Source organism: Alosa pseudoharengus, unplaced genomic scaffold, assembly GCF_046254945.1.
Source record: "Alosa pseudoharengus isolate Yale_2024_CS ecotype anadromous, Long Island Sound unplaced genomic scaffold, YU_APseudo_1.1 YU_APseudo_1.1_scf_2, whole genome shotgun sequence".
Taxonomy (NCBI): Eukaryota; Metazoa; Chordata; class Actinopteri; order Clupeiformes; family Clupeidae; genus Alosa; species Alosa pseudoharengus.
The window spans coordinates 10,668,476-10,692,928 of record NW_027468663.1 but is presented as its reverse complement, the minus strand read 5'-3'; the positions used below and the strand labels follow the sequence as shown (position 1 = coordinate 10,692,928).

The 24,453-nt window shown below is 41.3% G+C and overlaps 2 protein-coding genes across 5 annotated transcripts; one reads left to right on the top strand and one right to left on the bottom strand.

Annotated features, from left to right (window-relative positions):
* Positions 1-77: 77 nt before the first annotated feature.
* Positions 78-12,382, top strand: elavl1a (ELAV like RNA binding protein 1a). 4 transcript variants are annotated; one of them, XM_076293654.1, is made up of 7 exons: positions 78-202; positions 1,863-1,922; positions 7,005-7,182; positions 7,948-8,051; positions 8,728-8,890; positions 8,975-9,200; positions 9,514-12,382. In XM_076293654.1, exons 2-7 carry the CDS (start codon positions 1,887-1,889, stop codon positions 9,836-9,838), a joined length of 1,032 nt encoding a protein of 343 aa, XP_076149769.1. In that variant the 5' UTR covers positions 78-202; positions 1,863-1,886; the 3' UTR covers positions 9,839-12,382. The 4 variants fall into 4 exon arrangements, with proteins under 4 accessions (XP_076149769.1, XP_076149770.1, XP_076149768.1 ...); XM_076293655.1 differs by having other exon boundaries at positions 78-206; positions 8,728-8,881; XM_076293653.1 differs by having other exon boundaries at positions 78-206.
* A 1,654-nt stretch (positions 12,383-14,036) lies between these two features.
* On the bottom strand, positions 14,037-19,544 carry slc1a8b (solute carrier family 1 member 8b). Its single transcript, XM_076293652.1, has 11 exons — positions 19,302-19,544; positions 18,820-18,899; positions 18,240-18,455; positions 17,223-17,265; positions 16,885-17,095; positions 16,688-16,787; positions 15,771-16,004; positions 15,105-15,299; positions 14,703-14,837; positions 14,488-14,587; positions 14,037-14,280 (listed from the first exon to the last, which is right to left on the bottom strand). Exons 1-11 carry the CDS (start codon positions 19,542-19,544, stop codon positions 14,128-14,130), a joined length of 1,710 nt encoding a protein of 569 aa, XP_076149767.1. The 3' UTR covers positions 14,037-14,127.
* Positions 19,545-24,453: the final 4,909 nt, after the last annotated feature.

The window sequence follows — 24,453 nt, the reverse complement described above, 5'->3', positions numbered from 1 at the left end:
GGACGCCGGGCATAATTGACAAGAAAGTCGACGAATAACCTGACGAAGTAGGCGGGATAAAGTTAGCCTCGCTTTTTTTGCAGAGGGTCCCGGTGGCGTGTTTGTGTCACGAGAAGTCAACGTCAATATCCATCTGCATTCGTTCACAGACGTGTAGGGTAGCTCAGCTCTAGAAACGAGATTGAATCGACGAAGCAAAAAAGTTGGTAAGACGAATTTGTATTTCATTGTTTTACGTAAGTTGAGGGTTATCATGTCTTGATTTTGCAGAGTGGCCTCCACGCAACTAGCGTGGGGTAGCTGAAGGCCTACAGGCCTGCCGATGCTTGATTCATGAACGGGAAGAAAATTTAGCTAACGTTAGCTTGCACCTTTAGTACCTAAGCTTGAAATATAGTTATACTGAGAAGGATGCAGTCGAATAAGGGTCGTTTGGTGTTATAGAATTATCGATCCCTAAGAATTTTATGCGCACAGCATCAATGTATGATTATAAAGACATTGTAATTTACCGGAAGACATCAGCTATCCGGCTCATTCAGCTAGCTAGCTGGCCTGCTAAGGGCCTAGCACTGCTACAGTCCTTTCACGCCCCCTTTTTCTTGCCAGCATTTCCAACCATAAGCTCACATGTCATGGGTTAGCCATGGCAAAAATGTATGTTTAAAGTCACCTAGAGGTACCCGAGGCACTGGTTTACATTATGATCTCTATGATTGACCGCGTTGTTTATTTGCCATCATTTACCAAGCTATCGGTACGTTAGCTAACTATAACCTTAGTGGGTTTGGTAACTTGAGTAGGAAGCTAACTTTAGGTGAACGTTACTTTGTCATGGTGCATTACTGGTATGTTCTGGTCAACGTTTTCAATTACTGTACCAGCAATGTAAATACGATTTCTGGAACCTAGTTGTGGAACCTTTTTGGTGCTGAAGGTGCGCATACACCGCGTCATCAAATCAGTCAGCTTGGTAGTTGTCTTTGATTGCAAACACTGCAACGATCTTTTCAGGTTAATTGTAGATCATGCATTCGCATAACGTTACATTTCAAATATGGAAGCAGTGGAAAATTGTGTTCAAGTATTGTCGATTTAACACAACCTTTGCCAGAGAAAAGAACAATTTAGATGAGGATTTCTGAGCGTTCCGGTTTTAGTAACCTGGCGAATTGGCACTATATAATAAAAAATGTTTTTAAAGCAAGTGCAAACATTTCAGGTTATGTTTTTTTTGCCATCAAATGAGGTGGTTTCTGTTTTGTCCTATTGAAGTCCTGAAAATGACCATAAATGGAAATGATTAGCCAAGGTTAGGAGACTTGTTTGTCTGGTTTTGTACAATATTCATTGTCTGTGAGACATTAATGCTGTATAACAACATTTCCTTGCTCATGAATGAAAAACGTAGCCTAACTGACCAGAATGCACCAGATCACAATTCAGACATAATTTTTCTTCATCTAAGAACTTTCTAAGTCTGAAGACTCATATTATGCATTTTAACTTAAACTGGGAGTGACTTGTGATGTTTTGAGTTTGGGATTGGTGGCAGAAATAATCAGGGTCATCATATTTTCCCCTTAAGAAATTAATCAAAGTGAGGTGTTCAATCAAAATACACGCTGAAACAAGCTGGACCAGACAACAGAGGCTTATAGCTGTTATGTTCTTTCCACAGGTGGTCACAGAAGGCAGCTTGGCACCTCCTTGTGTTTTTATTTCAATTAATTGTTTTCCTGCTAATTTTGATCCCACCCCTCTGAAAACACCTGCCTTTGCCCTCTCCACACCCTCAGTCCTCTCCCCTTTTTTGTCAGCGTGTATTTTTATTACCTTATTTTTGTTTTTGGTGCCTTCAGATTCGGGATCTGTGAAGTCTCTTCATGGCAGTCAGAAGGGGACACATTAGATACTTAAAAGTGAGTAGCAACTTATCTCTAAAAAATTAGTCATGTACTTCTTGTTACAGTAGATTATTGTGATGTAGCTCAACCCATGTATATCCAAGGTACTGATGGTTATAGTAATACTACCTGGCCAAGAAATTTTGTCTAGTTGTAACGTTATATACTATGTAATGTCAATACTAGTATCGAGAAGCAAAGACTATGAGCAGTTTGACGTAGTGTAGACGAATAGTGTTTCTAATGGTACCAAGAGCCTTCTTCTGAAGACCTTGTTCTTTTTGAGCTTTTGTATTTGTGGAACTTGACGTCATAATGCTAAATCGGTGAGACAGCGGCTAAGAAAACACTTTGGGTGTCCATGTTTTAAAGATCTTTCGTCCATTTCCCCATCACTGTTAGTTTCCCAGAGTGGGAATTTCTGCAATAAGAACAGTGTTTGTTCAGGTCCTGAGAGCTGATGACTTGCACCACAGGAATACACAATAAGACTTCTTTCTCATCATGAATGGGACATTGTCAGATATCTGCAATGCTCAAATTGATCCCAGAGAGATTCTCTTTTGCTTGAGGTTGGCATTCAAGCTTCAGAAACGCTTGGTGGCTTATTTGTTAAGCTTATGGGTTTCTTTGTGCAGTTTTATTTCAGGATTCTTTTTTGACTTACATGGAAATGATTGGTTAGGCTTATTACTTTACATTGATGATGTGTTTTATCATTTCAAATCACAATCAGGTATTGTGGGTTCTATGCCACATAGGTTGATCCTGTTACTGAGGATCATAAGTAAATTGCAATAAATTACCTATACCTTTTAAATAGCACTTTTGGAAGAGCTAGACTAGACGTTGCTGCCAAGGTGAATTAAATGGCATATATTGCCTTGCCAGAGATTGCACAGGTCAAAGGATGTGGAATTTTACATTTTTCAAACGACTGTTCATGTGTTAGCTCAAATAAATAGATAAATGTATATACATTTATAATGAATGTATATACAACACAATAAAACAATAATTACCAATAAAATAACAATAAATAAACAATAAAATAACATAAAAACACAATCAAACAATAATAAACACAGTGGTGGGTTCTGTAACCATCCCAAGAAATAAAACGGAGCTTTGAGAGAGGACACTGCAGCATTACGGTAGAAAACATCACTATAATCAATAGGGGCGTCACGGCCCCGGCTGTGGCGCAACTGTCTGGGGCACCTGCACCGTACACCGGCGACCCGGGTTCGATTCCCGCCCCTTGGTCCTTTCCGGATCCCTCCCCGACTCTCTCTCCCACTCACTTCCTGTCATTCTCCACTGTCCTGTGAATAAAAGGCCAAAAAAAAAATAGGGGTGTCACTATTTTGATTTTATATCGAAATCGGATCACGCACGTGCTGAACTGCGGCATCAACACTCCTCTAATTTTAGGCTGCAGCCAGTTAAAATATACACACCAACCTACCGAAATCAAAGCCCCTCTTGCTACTCTGAAATCACCGGTGTGGAAGTATTTTGTCGTTCATTCACGTCAATTAACACTAACTTGGCCTACTCAATTTAGCAAGTGAAAAGATGATATAGTTACAGTTAGAGATGTCCGATAATATCGGCCCACCGATATTATCGGCCCGATATTAACATAACGATATTAACAGATATTACATTTTTATCGGATTTTTTTTTGCCTTAAAACCAATAAAATAATGCTTGCGTTACACCCAAATAGTGCCTATGCGCTCCTGAAGCGTTTACCGGCGCACAGATGATGACCTCATCAAGCTGCGTCTTGAAGCATACAAACAAGCATGGATGGCTGCAGTAACAAACTTGCTCGCTCTGTTTCAACATTATGTCTGTGGTTTGGAATTATTTTCAAGTGTCTCCTTCGGACGTTAAACTTGCGATTTGCAATAGGCTTGTTTGAGATGGACTGAGTCTGACTTGGTCTGGCTTAGCCTACTACGTAAACGTGATCTTCAGAGGCTAGCCGGGAGGAGCTACAACAGAGGGCAGCTCATCCCGGACAGACAGGCTACAGTCTGCCTGACGTGACTCGCGGGAGACATCGCGGGAGATATCGCGGAATTTTGTTGGCAATAAATACAGCAGAACTTTCATTCTTACTCATTAAAATGAGCATGATGACTGACGAAATAAATCCTTATGATGTAGTTTAAATAAACCACTGTTTTCATACAGTTAACAGGCCTGCATTGTAGCACATAAATTCAATATCAAGTGTTTTCCCTATATGTGTGTATCTATTTAACCAACAGCAGAAAACAACAGAATATCCAAACATTTTCAGTAGGCTAGCCTACCATTGTTGCAGAAATTACGTATAAGAAGGTATCCCTTGTTGCATTCAAGAATGCATCCAGTGGGGCATCACAATAACATTAAGCATGTTGTGATGTTACCTAAATTAGTTTTGAGGAAAAATAACCCACATATCGACATCGGTATCGGCTGATATCGGAATCGAACATTGAGAGTTGGACAGTATCGGCATATCGGATATCGGCAAAAAAGCCAATATCGGACATCCCTAGTTACAGTCCAAAATTACTTTAAGGCTTAAAATGCACATTGATAAGTACATATTCCATGAACACTAACCTTGTGTCTCTTCGGATGTTTGTTTGTTTTGTGTACATTACAACCTCGTGGTTGGAACGGTTTCAAAATAAAAGGCCAAAAAAAGGTCAATAACATACAAGGAATGCATTAATAGTAATATTAAAACAAAGGTTGAAAATCGAATCGAATCGTGACTTTAAAATCGAAAATGAAATCAAATCGAGGATTTGGAGAATCGTGACACCCCTAATAATCAAGCACCAATAAAAAACAGCTTCGACAAATAGTAGAAGTGTTGTGGTACACTCCGGATGTTTTTAGTGTGTTGTCTTTAGACGTATAGTCTTGTGATTAATTGACAGTCCCCTTTAATGGTCCTTGTGAGACTGTATTGCCCAACCTATTGCAACCAAGTGAGTTGAGCATTTGTGGAAAATTTATATGGCCTGAATTCAGTTGGAGTGTCATTCAGTAACTTCAACTGGCAGTTCAGAATAGAGGTCTGCACTCCCGCGGTAGACCCGCGGGACCCGCGGGTCCCGACGCAAAAGAGTGCGGCGCGGGACAACTTTTGAAAGCTCTTTGCGGGAGCAGGCGGGATGAGAGAGGTGCGTTCGCGGGTGCGGGACAAACCGATTATTCACTGCACTCCCGCAAATTAAATATGTGCGTAAAATTAAATATGGAAATGATTAAAGTAGTGTTCATAACTATAGTTCAGCTGGATGTTCTGTTAGGCAGCATTAAAAAACTGGGTTTAAGCATAACTGACGGATAGTAGGCCTATATTGTCGTTTACGTGGGTTCAGTTTGTTCCTGCTGCTCATTGTCAAAACTCGAAATCGAAAGCACGACAGAGGAAGAGGGCACCAGACTAGGCCTACTTCAGTTGCCTACATTCAGAACAAAGAAACTGACATCAACTGAGTCTTTCTCAGGTGTGTGTGCTCCTTTCGTGAGACAGAAAGAAAAACTGAATAGGCTATCCCTCCTGCATGCAGGCTTTAGCGGGCGGGAGCGGGCCATCATGTTACAGATGCGGGCGGGAGCGGGACTAAAAATGACACATTAATGCGGGAGCGGGCAGGAGCGGGACAGAATATTGGGGAGCGGGACCGAAAAATCAGTCCCGTGCAGACCTCTAGTTCAGAATGTACTTGGTTGGTTATGTTTGTTTGTCTACAAATGCTTGGAGAAACAACTCATTTTTATTACTTAACTAGGTCTGCTAATATGAAAACCAAATAAAGGGACAAGTAGTAAGTATGTAGTATGTGTATGTAATATTTTTCTTATAGTACTGTAAAGGACAAATGGTTGATGCCAAGCTTTCTCACATTTTCCTATGGACTTAAATGCTTCTTGTAACTTTGAAGCTTCCATTTTCCATATTTTTTTACAAGGTCAGACAAAATCAATCGTTATGTTGTTGAATATGCTAATTTTTAAAGATTATCTGATGGCCTCCAGCACAAGTAGGCTGATACTATCATTATACAGAGTTTCCCTACATTTTTCCAAATTATGAGAGAGCGGTAACTCTAAGTAAGATGTTGTCTGGATGGCCATGTTGCGACTCAACTGGATTGTGCTTTAGTTGGGAATGGTTATGTAAGTGTAAATTACAGCCAGCAGGACCAACAATGTTGGCTGGACTTTCTAACTTCGATGAATTTGTCAATCAGACATGCACCTTGGCCATCATTGATGTTCCCTTATTCCTCAGTGTAAAGTAGTCAGAGGTGGACATGCGTCTGCAGAATGTTAATTTTATGTTTGCAAAACTATTCTGTTGTTGACCTAGAATACTTGCTATATCACCATTGTGCCTCTGATGGCAAACTCTTAATCGTTTTAGAGTATTTTTCCAAGTGATTCTAGCATCTCTGTTTAAGATGGGATTGGCATGTTTTGATTATAAAATTTATCCGAACGTCACCTATTACCGCCCTCTTACGTGCATGTGTCACTTAATATTCATTTCTATACAAACCAAGACGGCGGATTCATAAAGAAACGCAAGCACCCACACCATAAGTGTATCTAAATTAGCTATGTACCAAAAATTAAATTTTACCGTGACTTGAAGAGCTGTAAACAGTGTTGTAAGGCTTCGTGTACAAATCCGCTTGGAGCTCCAGTGGAATTTTGATTTTGTGACAAGAATTATCGGTCTAACCGTTGATGTGCCGTGTGAAAGGGTGGAAATAGGGCGTCAGCCCAGCACCAAACTCCTATCACGGTGAACAAAATCAGATTTTGGAGGCAGTAAATGCTCCCGTTAAGAACCAAACCAGATTTTGTTGAAATCTACACACCTATGACTACCGGAAAATGTAAGGTTCATTATCAAATGTTATTGTGAAGTATTAAAAACATATTTGTTTTAGAATTTTCAAACAAAAGGGGCGGTAGTTGGTGCTTTTATGATAGAAAGGTGACTTATGGAGTTATTCAGGACCCCAGCCTGTCTTGAGTACTCTAACGATTTCCTCTCCTGGATTTACGTAGGAGGTGCATGACATGTCTAACGGTTACGAAGATCACATGGCAGATGAAGGCAAAGATGCCAGAACAAACCTTATTGTCAATTACCTGCCCCAGAACATGACCCAAGATGAACTACGCAGCCTCTTCAGCAGTATTGGGGAGGTAGAGTCTGCCAAGCTTATCCGTGATAAAGTGGCAGGTAAGCCTTCTCCCTGCAACCATTCACACACACGTGTGTGTTTCGCTCTCCCTCTTCCTCCCCCTCTCTCTATACCTCCCTCTTTCTCCATCTCTCTATCTCTCCCTCTCTCTCCCTCTGTCTGTCTCTCACTCACTCCCCCTCTCCTTGAGTTGGAAAAGAGAGGCTGTGGATTTGTCTGTCTTCATGTCAGGAATATTCCAACTGATGTATTTCAGTACCCCCCCATGATTCTCCTGTTGACTGACTGTTGACGACAGGTTGTTTACTTTCCTACGTCTCCTTATACCTGTCGTAGAGAGTGTGTGAGAAACTATCTACTCCGATTGGCTCATATTTTTGTATTCTTGGTGTCATTGGCTTTCTCCACAACTTCAGTACAGTGGGCGGTCAGAAATCTGTGATAAGATTTGTCGTCAAATTTTGTGGACAATTATTGACATACTCATGAATGTTTTTTTTCAGTGTTGACATTATACTTAATATAACTTTTGTTTTCTTTTGCTTCAGACCTTTTCTGAAGATGAGTCAGCATCTACCATGCAGTAGTTGTTTTGTCTCTTAGTCTGGCTCTTAATTTACTTCACAGAATACTTGTCCTGAACATTTTTGGGTTTTTATTTTCTTCTCCTTTGCTTACAGACTTGTTTAACCCTTTTTAATATTAGCATGTGTTGTACGGATTATTTTGTTCAGTATGCAGCGTTTGGAACTATGCAAAGTTTTTTTTATTTTGTTTTGTTGTTTTCCTTTTTTTTTCTCTAGGCCACAGTTTAGGGTACGGATTTGTTAACTATCTTAACCCTAGTGATGCAGAAAGGGCAATCAATACACTCAATGGGCTGAGACTACAGTCTAAAACTATCAAGGTAACGTGCTTAAAGGTGTTCCTGTACACTTGTTTCAAATGGTAGAATGAAAAGCTTTCACTTAGCCTTGGGTCTCTCTGTCAAGTCTCTCTGTAGACTTTTAGCATTTGTGCAGTAGAGACTATGCTACTTGATAGACATTTATACTCAACAAAGACAGAGGAATATCCCAGAAACGATCCTGTAGACTTCCCTTGTGGCCTCATGCAGCATTTGTATACATTTATTTTCATGTGTTAACAAAGTTATTTATTTTATGGTTTTCCTTTATAAGCAAGTTGGTTCTTTTTAGTTTTTACTTATCCCTTGCTACAAACAGACTTGATATTAGTCTGTAAATTGTTTGAGAATAAGCTTAGTCTTGCTCAAACCTCCAACCCCATTTTGTTTGACTACTTTTTGGTGAGGTCGGAAAGTATAGGAGCAGTATAGTGTCTCCTTTATTAGTGGTCACTTGAGGCTTTGGGTGTAATTTGTAGAAATGTATAGGACATCACACATACCAGTTAATAACCATGGTGCTGAACAACTGGTGTTCATAAACTATTTTTTTAGTGAATAAAGCATTAATAGGCAAATAGTCAGCAGTACTAATGCTGTTTTTCTTGTTTTTCTTGTCCTAGTCCTACTTCCAAGCGGCTAAGAGTTTGTGTCTTTAAACCTCTCTTGTCTTCAGGTTTCTTATGCCAGACCAAGCTCAGACACCATAAAGGATGCCAACCTGTACATTAGTGGGCTGCCCAAAACCATGACGCAGAAAGATGTGGAGGACATGTTTACTCGCTATGGTCGAATCATTAACTCACGCGTTCTCGTTGACCAGGGAACAGGTGAGTGCAGTAAGTAAAAACCGTGCAGCCACTCACTCTCCTTATGTCATATGTCGTTAGCTTTTTTACCGAAAGGGCAATCCTCCTGTGCAGGTATGTCGCGAGGTGTGGCATTCATTCGCTTTGACAAGCGAGCAGAGGCTGAAGACGCCATTAAGGACTTGAATGGCCAGAAACCACCTGGTGCCACAGAGCCCATCACCGTGAAGTTTGCTGCCAACCCCAACCAGGCGAAGAACTCGCAGATTATCTCGCAGATCTACCATGCGCAGTCCCGGCGCTTTGGAGGGCCCGTTCACCACCAGGCCCAGAGGTTCAGGTAAGGCCACGTATTCCGTTAAACACTCAGAAACACAGAGGTTCAGGTCAGGCCGCATATTCCGTAAAACACTCAAAAACACAACCACAGCCTTAAAATTATCATTTTAATTTGAACATTTGATTGGTAAGCCGTATTGTTTTCATTGCATTGCAGTTAACAGGTGCTTATTTATGTCTGCCTTTATGTAACACACTTTCAAAGCAACAAGCTACAATTATTACGTCCCTGTATCATCAAAATGAGTTTAAATTTCAAAGATGAGATGAGGTCCTATTGTGTTGCGTTAACTCTTCCTGTGTTTCGCCCTCAGGTTCTCACCCATGAGTGTGGACCATATGAGCGGCATCTCTGGGGTGAACGTCCCCGGGAACTCCACCTCTGGCTGGTGCATCTTCATCTACAATCTGGGCCAGGATGCCGACGAGGGCATTCTTTGGCAGATGTTCGGCCCGTTTGGAGCGGTCACCAACGTCAAAGTCATCCGAGACTTTAACACCAATAAATGCAAAGGGTTTGGCTTTGTGACCATGACAAACTACGAGGAGGCAGCAATGGCCATTGCTAGCCTCAACGGTTATCGCCTTGGGGACAAAATCTTACAGGTGTCTTTTAAAACCAACAAGTCTCACAAGTAAATGTTAGACCCAGATGAAGGAGAGATCTCAAGTTTTTCAGTCGAAAAAGAGAGGTTGGCACTGTTTAAATGCTAATGTTTTTTTAAGTGTAATCCACTCCGTGCATTTTCAAGTTTTACAATACTCGTAGAAGTCTAATGGAAAGTAGACATTTTTCAATCTGTTGGATGATGCGACAAATGTTTTAAATGTGCTCCGCATCTCCGAAATTATATAGACCAACTCCATATTTCAAAAAGACTTGTAGTTCCTGTCTGATAATGTCACAATGTGCCATATATGTGGTGAAAAATGCAAGGCATGCTCTCTTTTAAGACTCTGATCTACTGTCCACAGCACTATGGGGATTTCACGAGTCCAAGATAGTTTGGAAACAAGATGCCTTAATTTTATTTCGCCCCAGTCCCTCCCCACCTCTGACTCTCGTTCAGATAAGTTGTCACATGTTGGTCTGTAGATTTGCATGACTATCAGTCACCAAGTAACACTGTAGTCGAGGAGCTCTTCTCAGAGCAATATCAGAGTTTTTAAGTACAGCTTTCTTGGCACGTGACTTAAACAATAAATAAAGAAAAAAACGTTCATGGACAACGTGTGGGGTGTAGCGCTGTTGCGCTTCTTAGTGCATAACCAGGAGCCGATTTTGTTTCCTTTTTTTTATAACTAACTTGTAATTTTACGAAAGGGACCCAGAGAAAAGACACTAGGTAAAGAAGGACCAAAGAAATCAATTGAAGGTGTCATTTTCCTCTCAAAACAAAAATTGGGGCACGAAAGCACCCCCAACCCCCCCCCCCCCCCCAAAAAAAAAACAACAACCCAACAACAACTAAAAACTCATTGGAATTATCTGGATACAAGGAAGGTACTAAATATCTGTTTAAAATGTCATATTTGAAGTTTGGTGTTCTCTTGTGAAATGTTTGCTTTGTGTCTGATTAATTTTCTTTCTTTTTTTTGCCTGCGTGAAAGTCAAATTTGCTTTTTTTTTTTCTCTAAGAAGTGTAGTTAAATATGAAAGAGGCTGTTTAATTTTTCTACATACTAATAATCCCTGACATTTCTGGAGACTGCCTTGTGATTTTATTGTTTTCTTTTTTTCCCCCTTTTGCTTTTGTGGTTTCCTCTGTTTTCATTGTTTCACTTGGCATTTGCTATCATTAAATTTTATTTCTTTTTGGCGACCTTTTTTGTTTTGTTTCATTTTTTTTAAACTCTTTGATTTCACTCATCCATTTTGGTTTGTTAGTGTAGTTAGGACGGAGGTGACTGCCTAGAGAGGGACAGACTGCCATATTCAGCGGAGGCTCGGATAAACTTGCTCCAGCTTTAGAATTTTCTTTTCCCTCTGTGAGAGGTTTTAGACAGCATGTACGTTACTCGAACCTGCTGTTGGGCCAAATGAATGTGAGATCTGGCATTAACCAGTGGATGCTTTGGAACACTCAAGTCATGTCCATTAATTAAATCATTCAAAACTGTTTCTGAATATGGGATATTCTGACATTTGTCACTGACAGGAGTAGATATAGTGTAGGTGTTTTGTGCAAGCGTTGGAGCAGACAGTTGTCATACAGAATAAGCCAGAGATCCAAGCACTCAATCACTCAACCCAGCAAGAGTTAAATTAATGAGTAAGATTTATATTATTTTACTGCGAAACATGGTGCTGAAAGAGGATCTTAATATCATTCCTCCTTAAGGATCCCTGAAAATGTAATGGCCTGAGGCGTAAAGATGAACATATTTTGATTATTAGTGGGTATGTGTTGGAAGATAGATGACATTTTGGTAGGAAGTTTTATATATATATATATATATATATATATTGCAGGTAAGACAGGCTTTCAAGTTGATTTGACTGACGCATTACTTTAAATGTCAGTAGAGCACATAGAAAGGTTCACATCATGAATACACCTTTTGAGATGTGTTAAAACCATGTGATTTGATTACCATATTTAAGCAAAACCAACCTCAGAGATTGCACCCTCATGTGTGTTCATGATTTAGAATAAGTGCTGCTTCTGCCAAGTAATCAGGAACCAAGGTTTGTGCAAACTTAGTATTAATCTGCTCTGTCGTGAAGTGTCGATTGGAAGAGTATTGTTACAGTCAGTTGATTTTGAATTTTGTCGCTGCATGACAAACCATCACCTGAGAGTCATTTTTCCTGCTGTGAGGTGAAAACAGTTCCCTCTTGTGGCACAATCAGTCGGAGCATCCACACATTGATTTTACCTTACAGTTCAGGCTGTTTCTCTATTTACTTTATTGCAAATATCATATCTATTCATTTGTATTTAAATGGGTTCCTTTTTCTAAGCCTTCATTTTGTGTGAGAAGGGGAAAGATTGGAGAGGGAGATGCACAATATATTTATTTCTGTCATTGTGTGTGGTTTTACATGTTTGTACATTTTCTTCTGAGCATTTATTTTACCGTTGAATGATTTGAAGTCTGTTTTGCATCTGTAGTAGGAAACCTCTGTGGCGAGATAACGTCTAACATAAATTTGTATAAAATAAAACGGTCCTGAGATAATATTTACTGATATATTATATGAGGATTAAAATGATTCATGCAGTTAGGAAAGGGCTTTTTAATTCTTCTGATTTCCGAGTAGCCAAACATGCAGCACATGTAGGGCCAAAAGATAAGTGATTCAGTGAGTACTGTATTTAAGGCCTACCTTTGTGACCTGTAATGGAACAAACTTTTCCACAAATTAAATTGCAAAGGGATCATTAGGTTAATACAGACCTTGAACACTGTCGTTATTATTTTTGGTAACCTATCATATCTACAAGTAGTCATCTAGCTTATTCGACTGATAGCTATTGAGTTTATGCTGAAATTAAACATAAAAAGTGAGCTGAATCACTGTGCAAAGAAGTGTTGCTGTGCATTACTGACAAGCAGCTCACAAGTAGATATTCTCTAGTTTTTCTCTAAAAATGATGACCCTTTGTGCCAATAAAACAAGCAGACTGTCTATTTCTCTCACATTAACATTAGCACTGACATCATTTCAGCAGATCATGTCAATCTGTCTTTAATCACTGGAATCTATTACTTTAGTCAGGGTACAATGAACCATACTGCTGCTTAGCTTGGCTTACTTGCCAGCTAGCTAGCTAATCAGTATGGGGAAACGTGTTTAAGGCAGTCCACATAATAAAGTGATACTAAATCCAAAGTAGCTTAATTAAGAAAATATGACTGTTATATTAAGTTTCTTTTTTTTTTAGAACAGTGACAGGTGGCCAAGTTCCATCACAGGTGCTTGTGAATAAAGTTTGAAGCCAACCAAACAATAGCGCCATCTGATTACCAAAACTCCTTGAATCCAGAGCCAAAACAAACGCTTTTCACATGAAAGAGCATGGAACACACCTGCCAGAGAACACAGGTAGCGCAGTGAACCTGACCAGAATTTTAGGGAATACAAATGGTATCTAAGTACTCCAATGGTACTAAGCATATGCTTAATTTTTTATGATTTACTATGATTATGAGAACTTTTGATTTAGAAGAACACAAAGACCAGAGCAAACAGACCTTTCAGCTTTCCTTTATGATACCAGTAAATGTGATGTCAACATCACTGACTCCGAAATGGCATGGATACCACACCTTGTACATGTACACTTTTCCATGAATCATACTGACAGTGACGTATAACAACTTGTCTTTTATTTCATTACAAAAAGCAAAGTGCAAGTATGCAACATCTGAAGTGTGAAAATAGGTAGTGCTGCAATACACTTGTAAGTGAATGAGTAATGTTAACCAGATTGGTAGTAATAGATTACATATCGTGAAACTACCAATAATTACAACTACTGGTAAAATTAACTACCACAAAATTGTTCTCAACAGTCCAGTTCTACTTTTTGAAATAATTGTGTGGTTTCTACACACGGGTCATGACAAGGTACACACAGTAGTTGTAGAGTTAACATCCTTTCTGCTTCCGATCAACCTCATATGCATACTAAACTCATCAGATATCAAGCTTTGCAGCCAAGTGCATTGAGTTGACATTGATTTGTAAGGCATTTCTTAAAATGTGAACTGCACATCTACTTCCTTGTAAAAAAAAGCCTAAACAAATATGTCAAAAGGCTATCATTGGAGGATAATAATAATCCTTATAACAAAAACAACTGTATAGTAAAAAAGAAAAACAAGAATAATTTCTTCATGGCACAGTTATATGAAGAAAAAATTCGGAAGGTTTTTTGTGTGTTCAAGGCAGCAACTGTATGGTGCTAGCTGTACAGAGATTACACCTGGCAGAGATTATAGAGGGTAGGAGGTCTTTCCGTCACAGTGTCTCCAGCCACTTCGAAGATATAGTCCCTGTTGGTTATCAGCGGGATCTCAGATAAGGGCACACTCTGGACACTCTGAGTCCCGTAGGATATCACGGTGTCACGCTGGGGAAGCACAAAGCAAATCCATTAGCAAATGCAGTGGGTAAGAGATTAACTCTCCAAGAATAGTCATATTGTTATCCCTTAGTTCCTGTATTCTTAGAATGTATTACGTTCAAAGAAACAATCAATGATCCTTGCAATAACAAGAAGACCTCAGCATGCACATTATTCTGACATGTTGAACAAGGAGGACATGAATTCTCTTACCCTTTCGCTTTTCTTTGGGAAGTCTTTTCGGCATAGATGGGCCATAATGCCTGCTGCCAAGGCATCTCCAAGAACATTGATCATGGTCCTGAAGCGATCTCTGTTGAGCACAACATTTCCAGGAAATGAGATCAGGAGGGCCCTATGATGCGCTTCCTGGGACATAATGAAAGTCAAGGGGAATAACGTATAGACTCTGACAGTGTCATACTTACAGGATCCAATCAATGGCCACAATAAGTGTAATGTCATCCGGTGGAAGGCCCACCGAGGTCAGGACAATGACCATGGTGACCAGGCCGGCCTGGGGGATCCCTGCAGCACCGATGCTTGCAGCTGTTGCTGTTATGCTGGAGAGGAATAGCCAGAGTATATCATAAATACATTACATATGTATATAACTTAGTTACAGTAGTTACAGTTAAAGAGTTTATTGTTGCAGTATCGACTGACACTGGCATACTGTAGTCAGATATATTTCCAGAGGAGTTACATGGGGTTCACTACAAGAAAGGAGAGGAAGTCTATAGAATAATATTTAAAAATACTTAAGTCTAGAATACTTAAATGCCTGCATGCACTTGGTGTACTTCCATAGTAGAGCCCTTATGCCTTACCTGATGGTGACGAGTTGTCCGAAGTCCAACTCATAATCGTTGACTTGAGCAATAAAGATGGCAGCCACGGCCTCATAGAGTGCTGTGCCGTCCATGTTAATGGTGGCGCCGACAGGTAACACAAATCGAGCGATCTGACGATCCACGTGGCAGTTCTCCAGCAAGCACTTCATAGTGATGGGAAGAGTCGCTGAGCTGCAACGCACAAGGGAACAGATTTTTTAAAAAGCTATATTTTTGGCCTTTTAGCCTTTTTTTTTAATACAGATTTTAGAGAGATGGGGAGTGGGTTTGGGAAATGACCCTACACCGGACTCAAGCCTGGGTCCCTGTGGGCACTGAGACGCCCCCAACAACAACAACAACATTTTATATAGCGCTTTTCAAGGCACCGAAAGCAGTTCAGACTGAGCACTGCGGCTCCCTTAAAAGTATAGATTTGAGGTGTTTCAATCATTGTTTTGCCTGCTGTGTGTTCTAAAATACTACTAGAGTTGAATCTATAATTCAATAATATATATAGATAATATCAAATATATATTTCAATTAGCGCTTTCTTTAAAATAACAGAAATGACTAGTCACTATGACTTGTTTGTTAGTCAGTATGTTAGTTAGTTTGCTGACGTCCTCAGGTTCCATGTGTTCCACATGTTTGTGGGCCTACCTGGATGATGTTGCCAGAGCGATGACCAGCGCCTGCAGGAGGCCCCGGATGTAGCTGAAGGGGTTCTTCTTGGTGAGGATGAAGAAGAAGAGAGGAAGTAGGATGACGCCGTGCACAAACAGGCCCAACAACACCGTGATGAAATACATGCCCAGCTTCTCAGCCAGGTGGACGGGGTCATGCATGTCAAGGATCTTTCCAGCCACCAGGAAGATGATGCCAAAGGGGAAGTACCTGCACGTTTGGAGAAGACAAACACAGAGTTCAGGTAAGCTAGTTCATCCACCGTCCACTATTCCATCACAGTGCAGACGCTTATGTAATGCCCCTAAATGGATGAGCTCAGAGGACGGTGAGTGACGTCTATTGGGGTTACTTATTTTATTATTATTATTATTATTATTATTATTATTATATAATTATTATATTGGATGACTGGCCAATAGTGTTTTGTAAATAGTTTTTCTTTCAACATTTTAAATCAACAAGTTTGTTTTGTCTTTTGACATAACTTTGACCCATGCAGCCTTAAGTGACACTATCCTGACACAATATTGTTATGGAATTGTTATTACATTTTGTGAACATGCAGAATGTGGTTTGTGTGAGACTGTCACTTGCGTACATTCCACTCTGATATCCTAGCTGTGTAATCCTCTTCACTCGTGGCCAGATTAGCCTCAGACACAGGGCTGGGTGATAACACATCTGATGAGACCTGGCTTCCCACGCTCTCCAAAACACTTCCGCTTTGTGGTGGCAGCCATAGTCCTGAACTTGCTATTCATGTTATTATTCTAAAGTGCCATGCTATTGCACCCCCCTAAAGTCTGCCTTCACAGTTGTGTGTGTGTGTGTTGCACTGTGTTGAGATGCAGTGAGCCAGCATGGTGTAGCTCAGCACCAGGGTTACTCACCACATGGCTGCATTGATGATCTTCATGACACACTCATTGATGCACTGGCACAAGTTTACCAGGGGCAACCCCCTCTCTCCCAGTTTCCCTAGCAGGAGACCTAAGAGGGCAGAAACTCACAGTGAAGCTATATACACTATATACTGTATGCATCTGTACTATTGACGTTAACACTTGTGCACCAAAGGGTTCCTTACCCATGGTGGCAGAGAAGATGACGATTCCGAGCACGTTCATCTGTTTGCTGCTCCCCGGAATCACCTTGTACTTGACCTCCGGGGCCGGGGTGATCTCCAGGAACACGGGGTGACCCATCTTGGGGTTGTCATAGTCTGGCATGATGTAAACATAGTTGGCCTGGGACTCCTTTGTTGAGCTTTTGACCAAAGGCACCAGCTCTGTCTTGTACTGAAATGAAGTTAGGGCATAAAATATGCTTAGATGCAAAATAATCTTTTGTCATGTATGGTACACAGGAAATCACCGGCTCTCATGTGCATTTATGGGGGGTTGGCTTTGTTTGATTTCTGCTCACCTGCTGAAATGTTGCTTCAATCAGATTTGAGGGAATCATATTCCTATTAAAAAAGAGAAACAGAGAAAAGCACATGACAAAAGAGAATGAAGAGTTACATCCTGTGTGTGTGTGTGTGTTTAGCTCAGGTGATAAAGGCCTGTTTCCTGGAACTACCTCTACATATAACCCCCTGTCTTGTTTCACACTGAAGCCACTAAGGTATCCTGAGGTCTCTCTTCCCTCAGAATACATGCATGGTTTTCACAAGCACACAGTCAGATAAGGTTCATCCAGGCCTTTGTTAAGGTTAAAAGCTAAAAAAGCAGATCTGATATCTGTAGTGGTCAAGGATTAGGAGGTGAGCAAGTGACAAAAGTCACTTATTTATAAGGCCCTGCACCCGCAGGCAGGGGCTTGTGGCTCAAATCTAATTAAATCTGTTAGAGGGATGTGCTTTCATTACGTAGCCCAGCCATTCACATCCTATAGGCCGCATGGTTAAAAATACACTCTCCGGGCTCCCGTAATAGGATTGTTCACAGGTTAAGATTAAAGCCCATAAACTGGTCACTAGCCAAGACAGTCTCTCCACGAGGCAGTCAGATAAACACAATGTTCTTCGAAGAAGGCAGGGCTTGAGCCGTCACAGTATAATGACCTATGCGTCGGACAGCAGTCCTGACATTTTTGGCAACAGCATTACTGAAGCCGTGGTCACCTTGGTTTAGCTGTCTTTCACACGAGGGATGCTGGCTGACGTCAGGCAGAGGTTGTTTGATGCATGTGTACATACAGTTGTACAGTACACACATGTCCACAAGGGTGACCAACATGGAACTGTCTCTCAGAAATCCTGACAGGTCAAGCATAGCTCCACCTCCACTTCCCCAAAGGCTCTTATAGGAAAGAAGTGACTATACACTTTACACTGTAAAAATGTAAAAATCACCCTCTCTGTATAAATTGGTAGATTCCACCTTTTTCAAAATGTCAAAATTCTCCTCCTCAAAAAGTTTGTCAGTGTTGCCAAATCACCTGATGAGGTCGAGGAGAGCGTCAGCTGAGGTCATCACAGGCCCGCTGGATCCAGTGTGTCCCTCTTTCTCTGTGCCATTACCAGGGTGTATAATGAGAACCAGCACAATCCCCACTATCACAGCAATGAAGGTAGTCCACAAATAGTATGTTATGGTGAGAAGTCCCATACGCCCACTGGCCTTGGTGTCCATGGATGCCAGGCCGGACATAAGACTGTTCACAGGGAAATCACAGACAAACGCAAAGGTCACATTTTGTACACACAGCAAGTTCAAACAGCAAGCATGTGTTTGTTTGGTCATGTTTAGTTGCATGGCAAGTAAACAGCTAAACCCTTTGGGATAAAGAACAGGAATACTGACTGAAGATTATATGTCTGTCCCAAACTGTCCCTGAACTGCCCCAAACATCTAACGTGTACATTCATATGTACAGAGTAGACACTAGAGACACTAGTGAATAGAGTCACTGGTAACTGTAATTGGTAGAGTAACTGGTTATGTAACTGATAGATTAACTAACTGGTGAGAGCTGTGTGTAGGGATGCAACGTTTAAACAGTGTAGGGATGGTTATACCTGGATGTGATCAGAGGAAGAATAAGCATCTTGAGCATTCTCATCAGGAGTTCTCCCGGAAAGGAGAAGTAGATCTTTGCCTAGTGGGAAACATGTTTAAAACCATTATGCTACTCCCCTGATTCAGCTGTACATAGGCAATGAAACAGGCACTAACAGTATATTGGCATTATACATTACTCAGCATTTTAAACCATTTAATTTAGTAGGGTGTCTTTGTCTTGAATAAGAAGAAGCACACATCTTGAATTTCATATAGTATAATTCATGTTAATTCATTCTACTATCTTTTATCATAGTACACACATTCAAGTAGTGAGCAGCTTGTTGTGTCTGATAGTTGCTTAGCCAACCCATTTGTCTACCTTCTGGCAAATAACATAGGCACTCTAAGCAAACCAAAATGACCCTGTCTGAGCTCCATTGACATCTCCATTTACAAACCAAGTTTGCCCTAACTGTCAGCTGTCTCTGCACTGTACCTGAGAGGACAAATTGAGACTCCTCAGCATGTATCCAATGAGACATCCAGAAATTACAGCAAGGACTGAGAGAGTCAGCAGGCCATTCTGTTTGCAGTAGTCGTTTATCCATTCCCGGATCTTCGCAGACACTAGCTTGCGGAGGACGCGCTTCATCCCCTCCAGCATCCTTCCCCAAAGGCTCTTCGACGGAGAATGACCGTCTGAATAAGTTGCCTTGGCACACGCCCTTGGGTCCTCCATTGCTAATGCCATCAAGTGCAGGATGTGTATGCTGGCAAGTGCCGTAAAACCTTTTTCTGGTAAAGGGCTAAGCCTTCGAGGCAGGCTGGCTGCCAACTCTTGGTAAAGCTTGCCTCACTGAGCTTTGCTACGCTGCACTGCGGAGACTTAGCGTGGCTCAGGGATTTACAGGTGTAGGGGGACCTGTAGGTCTAGTGACTTTTCAGAATGGAGAGGTGTGGTCATATTTAATGGCCCTTTGTGAATGGATGTTTTGTCATGTGAGTTACATCCAAGATTGCAGGTTTGAAAACAATAACAACAATTTGAACAATTGCAATAACAATGAAAAAATACAAATATTTAATTAAAATAATTAACAACAAAAAATGAGTTGCAATGAAGAAATAAAGGAGTGAGAACAATATTTGACTTTCTATCAAAACAAACAAGGCGTTTCACATACGGCAAACATTATTAACAATTAGCTTTTGGCAAACATTCCTTTGCCAGGGTAAATAATGACATGACATCTGTTTTGCTTTCATTCAATGTAGTATCCTGGGTATGGACAGCAGTTGACGGATCAACTCAGTTATGGAGATGTGACTACTTCCAATGCCGCCTATTGGGGCAGGTCTCTCGGCACACTGCCAGATCTTTTCCTCTAAAAATCTTAATGTACCCCCTTACCCTTCGTGTTACCATTTACTTTGAGAGGGTCACCAAGTCCTATTGTCTGAAAAACACCCAAAATTAATACATTTCTATAGCTATTCTTCACTTTGAATATGGTGTTTTGGTGGTTAAAATGTTCACCCCATCCCAAAATGGACCACTTGGTCATCATAGATGCTGATCATGGATCACTCTTCTCCAAACATGCACAACTCAGCTTAACCTTTAGAAGGGCACAGCTTCTTGAGCCAGGGAAATGGCCTGAGATTGGCATAAAAAAAGAAGCATTAAACCCCAATGACTCCATGTCCATTTCAAGTGGGGGATAAGATTATTCTTTTGGGATGTTTTTCAACCAGGGGGACCTGGTGACCTTCTCAAAGTAAACAATAACACTAAAACAAGGGGCTAAATTAAGATTCTAAAGGAAAAGATCAGGCAGTCTGCTGAGAGACCTGCCCCAATAGACAGCATTGGACCATTAAACCACACAATGATCCAAAACATACAGCCAAACAAGGCAAGAAATGGTTAACAGAGGACAATATCAATATTTTAAAATAGATTTTTTTGGGGGCTTTTTATGCCTTTAATTATAGGACAGGGGAGAGTGACAGGAAGTGAATGGGAGAGAGAGCTGGGGTGGGATCCGGAAAGGACCACGGGGCGGGAATCGAACCTGGGTCGCTGGCGTACGGTGCAGGTGCCCCAGCCAGTTGCGCCACAGCTGGGGCCCAATATCAATATTTTAGAGTGGCCCAGCCAGAGTCCAGACCTTAATCCATCAAAAAAGTTAGCACAAGGCCAGAGTGATGGAAAATTATTATTCCTGCCTCAAAACCTGGGTTGCTGCTAAAAAGGTGCGGCCTACAATCATTGTGGAGACATGGAGAAGCTTGGTAGGTATTATAAGAACCATTTTGAGAGCTATGAATGTAAATAAAGATGTTTCCACTAATTATTTAAAAAGGGTATGAATAATTTTGGACATGACATTTTTCATACAAATGTTAAAGAGATGAAAACGCTTCTTTTTTTGATTCCATGTTTCTACCACATTGTCTTGCAACCTTTTGGCATGTGGGAGTGTTATTTTCAGTCAGAACAAACATATTGGTCAAGAGAAAATCAACATTAAATCAATATTTATGAATAGTATCAATAATTTTGTTTTTAACTGTATATCCATAGAGTCCCAAGTGCTTGTGTTGTACCACCTTTTTAAACGCACACTGGTCTTATGGAGCTTTTACTTGGGTGGCTATTCACAGACAAAGGGCGTGAACCCCCACCCCCCACCACAGTCTTAACGTCATAATGAGATATCGGGCTGTATTTTGGGCACCAGCGCATGGCATAAAACTCGTTTTCCACCCGCGCAAAGTTTAATTCGGTATTTTGCACGTTTATTTTTTAAACATTGCGCCCAGGGGTGTGGCAATTAACAACCTAGGGAGGGGCCTGGCGCGTTGTCTAAAAATCGCTATCGTACACCACCTAAACCTGGTCAGAAGTAAATGGCGAGTTGTTCATATGCTATTTTAAGAGCTCATGTCAACAGTCATTTCACTAGTTCACATTCCTGAATTTGCATAAAGACATAAAAGCATAATACATAAAAGCATAATAGAAAAGCATGTTTGGCGAGGTCTCTCCATGGTCCTGAAGGGCTTCGCGGAATCGTGCCGGAGTCGACTGCGCAGGCAGGAGTCGGGCAGGATTCCGCCATACACCCCCTTATTCTTTAACTATGGAAGACGGGAGGCGTAAGGGGAGGTGGTGGGTTGCGAGCGGAGTAACACCGATGCTGCAACTTCGGCAGGTAGACTGCGGAATAAATAACCTGACTGATTGAAGAAGGAGGCGTGGCAAATTCCGTCACGCTCCTCCCGAACTTCCATTTGTAAAACGCCATTTCACTAGTTCACATTCCTGAATTTGCATAAAGACATAAAAGCATAATACATAAAAGCATAATAGAAAAGCATGTTTGGCGAGGTCTCTGGCCATGGTCCTGAAGGGCTTCGCGGAATCGTGCCGGAGTCGACTGCGCAGGCAGGAGTCGGGCAGGATTCCGCCATACACCCCAAAAATTGCATTTGAAGATGAAGGACCCTATGGCAAGAACCACGCTGAGCAAATTCAATGGGAGTGCGCGAGGTGCGCTTCCTCAGATCAGAGATTTGATCTGATATATGAGTGATAGGCGTCGGAGGACCACCGGCCGAGAGTTTTGAGGGCTTGATCGGACAGACCGTTATTTGCCGCAGTGGTGGCTGCACCAATCCTAAAGAATAAGTTGAGTAACGGTCTGCTGGGATTCCGACTTGCGTTAGAACAGCTTTGAGCTGCATTTGAAAACAGAAGCAAGTGACGGAGCGTCCGTCATCTGTATCAAATGGGGGATCAAATGGGGATGCGATAGAGGAACGACTTGAATTAAGACAGCCAGGGGCGCCTGTCGTCTATGGCAGATGGAGGTCTAAGATGCGAAATCTATCTATGAGTTGACATGCAAAACAGCAAACTTGTTTGGCAAGATCCCTAACCAGGGTGAAGGAGTGCTTAGCGGATTGGTCAGACCACCAACCGCGGTGGTGGCTGTACCAATCCTGAAGTAATGGGAAGCTTGAGAGCTAACTTAACAGGCATGCACTTGCACACATACTGTAACATGCACTTAACATGACATGCAGGGCAATGAGCTAGCAGTTGCAGAGCTCGGGGTCAGTGCAGGGGAGTACAGCTTGCAGTTGCAGAGCTCGGGGTCAGTGCAGGGGAGTACAGCTTGCAGTTGCAGAGCTCGGGGTCAGTGCAGGGGAGTACAGCTTGCAGTAGCAGAGCTCGGGACCAGTGCAGCGGGAATAGAGGACTGATGTAGTTGCTGATGCTCATGGCATGTGATTCGAAGATTTGTGAGTGATTCATAAAGTTCAAAGTTGAATGTCCGCACACTTGCTCCCGTTTGGTGGCCTACAAGCTATAAAATCTTTTCTAGAGAAAAGGACCAGTAATAGTCCAACAACTGAATGTCTTATCGAACTAACTGAGTGTGTCCTGTCATGTAATTATTTTTTGTTTGGTGCTGATTTCTACCTTCAGACCTCGGGTGTGGCAATAGGATCAAAAATGTCACCCAGCTTTGCATCACTTTATGTGGGACTCTTCGAATCAAACGTGATCTTTAATACACAGAGGAACCCCTTCATACAGAACATATCATACTGGAAACGCTACCTGGACGACATCTTTTTCATATGGGATGGTGATGAGAACGGACTACAAGCATTTCATACATACATGGGTGAGAACAACCAATATCTGAGATTTACTATGTCCGTGGATAAAACAAAAATGAACATTTTGGACATTCTTGTAATAAGGGAAGGGAATGTGTTAAAAACAAACCTATATCGCAAGAGCACAGATAGAAACTCTTTGCTACATGGGGAATCGTACCACCCGACATCTCTAAAGAAAAACGTTCCCATCTCCCAGTTCAGTAGAATCAGGAGAATCTGTAGCTCGGAGGACGACTATCAATCTCAATCAACCATTCTGAAAAACAGGTTCAAAGAATGGGGCTACAAGGATCAATGGATTGGAGAAGCTGCTGATCGTTTTAATAACATATCCCAAGATCAAGGCTTGAATAGGAGAACAAAAAATAATTAAAAAAATGGAATCAAGAATATCATGTTGTGTACAATACTCCCCAATTGCCAGGGACATTGAACAGAGTGTAAAAAGACATTGGCACATCATTGACTCTGACCCAAGTTTAAAAAAGATTTTCTCCACAGCGTGTGGTCTACAAAAGACAACCAAACCTTCGGAATATGCTGGTGAGGGCAGATTTACCCCCTCCTCCTCCCCCCACACACTTTCTGAGTAACATTCAACCAGGCAACTATAAATGTGGAAACTGCCAACAATGTAACTTCACTAGTAAAACTCACTTTTTTAATCACCCCCATACTGGTAAAAAAATTCACATCAAGGGTATCATATCCTGTTTAACAAAAAATGTGATCTATATGCTTAAGTGCCCATGTGGCTTGGCTTACGTGGGGAAGACCACAAGGGCACTTAAGACTAGGATAGCAGAGCACAGATGTGCAATACGTAACATGGACATGAAAAGTTCAGTGGCAGCCCATTTTAAAGAGGCCCGTCATAATGTGTCTGCCCTTAAATATATGGGAATTGAGATGGTAAAAATGCCCAGGAGGGGGGGCAATATTGACAACTT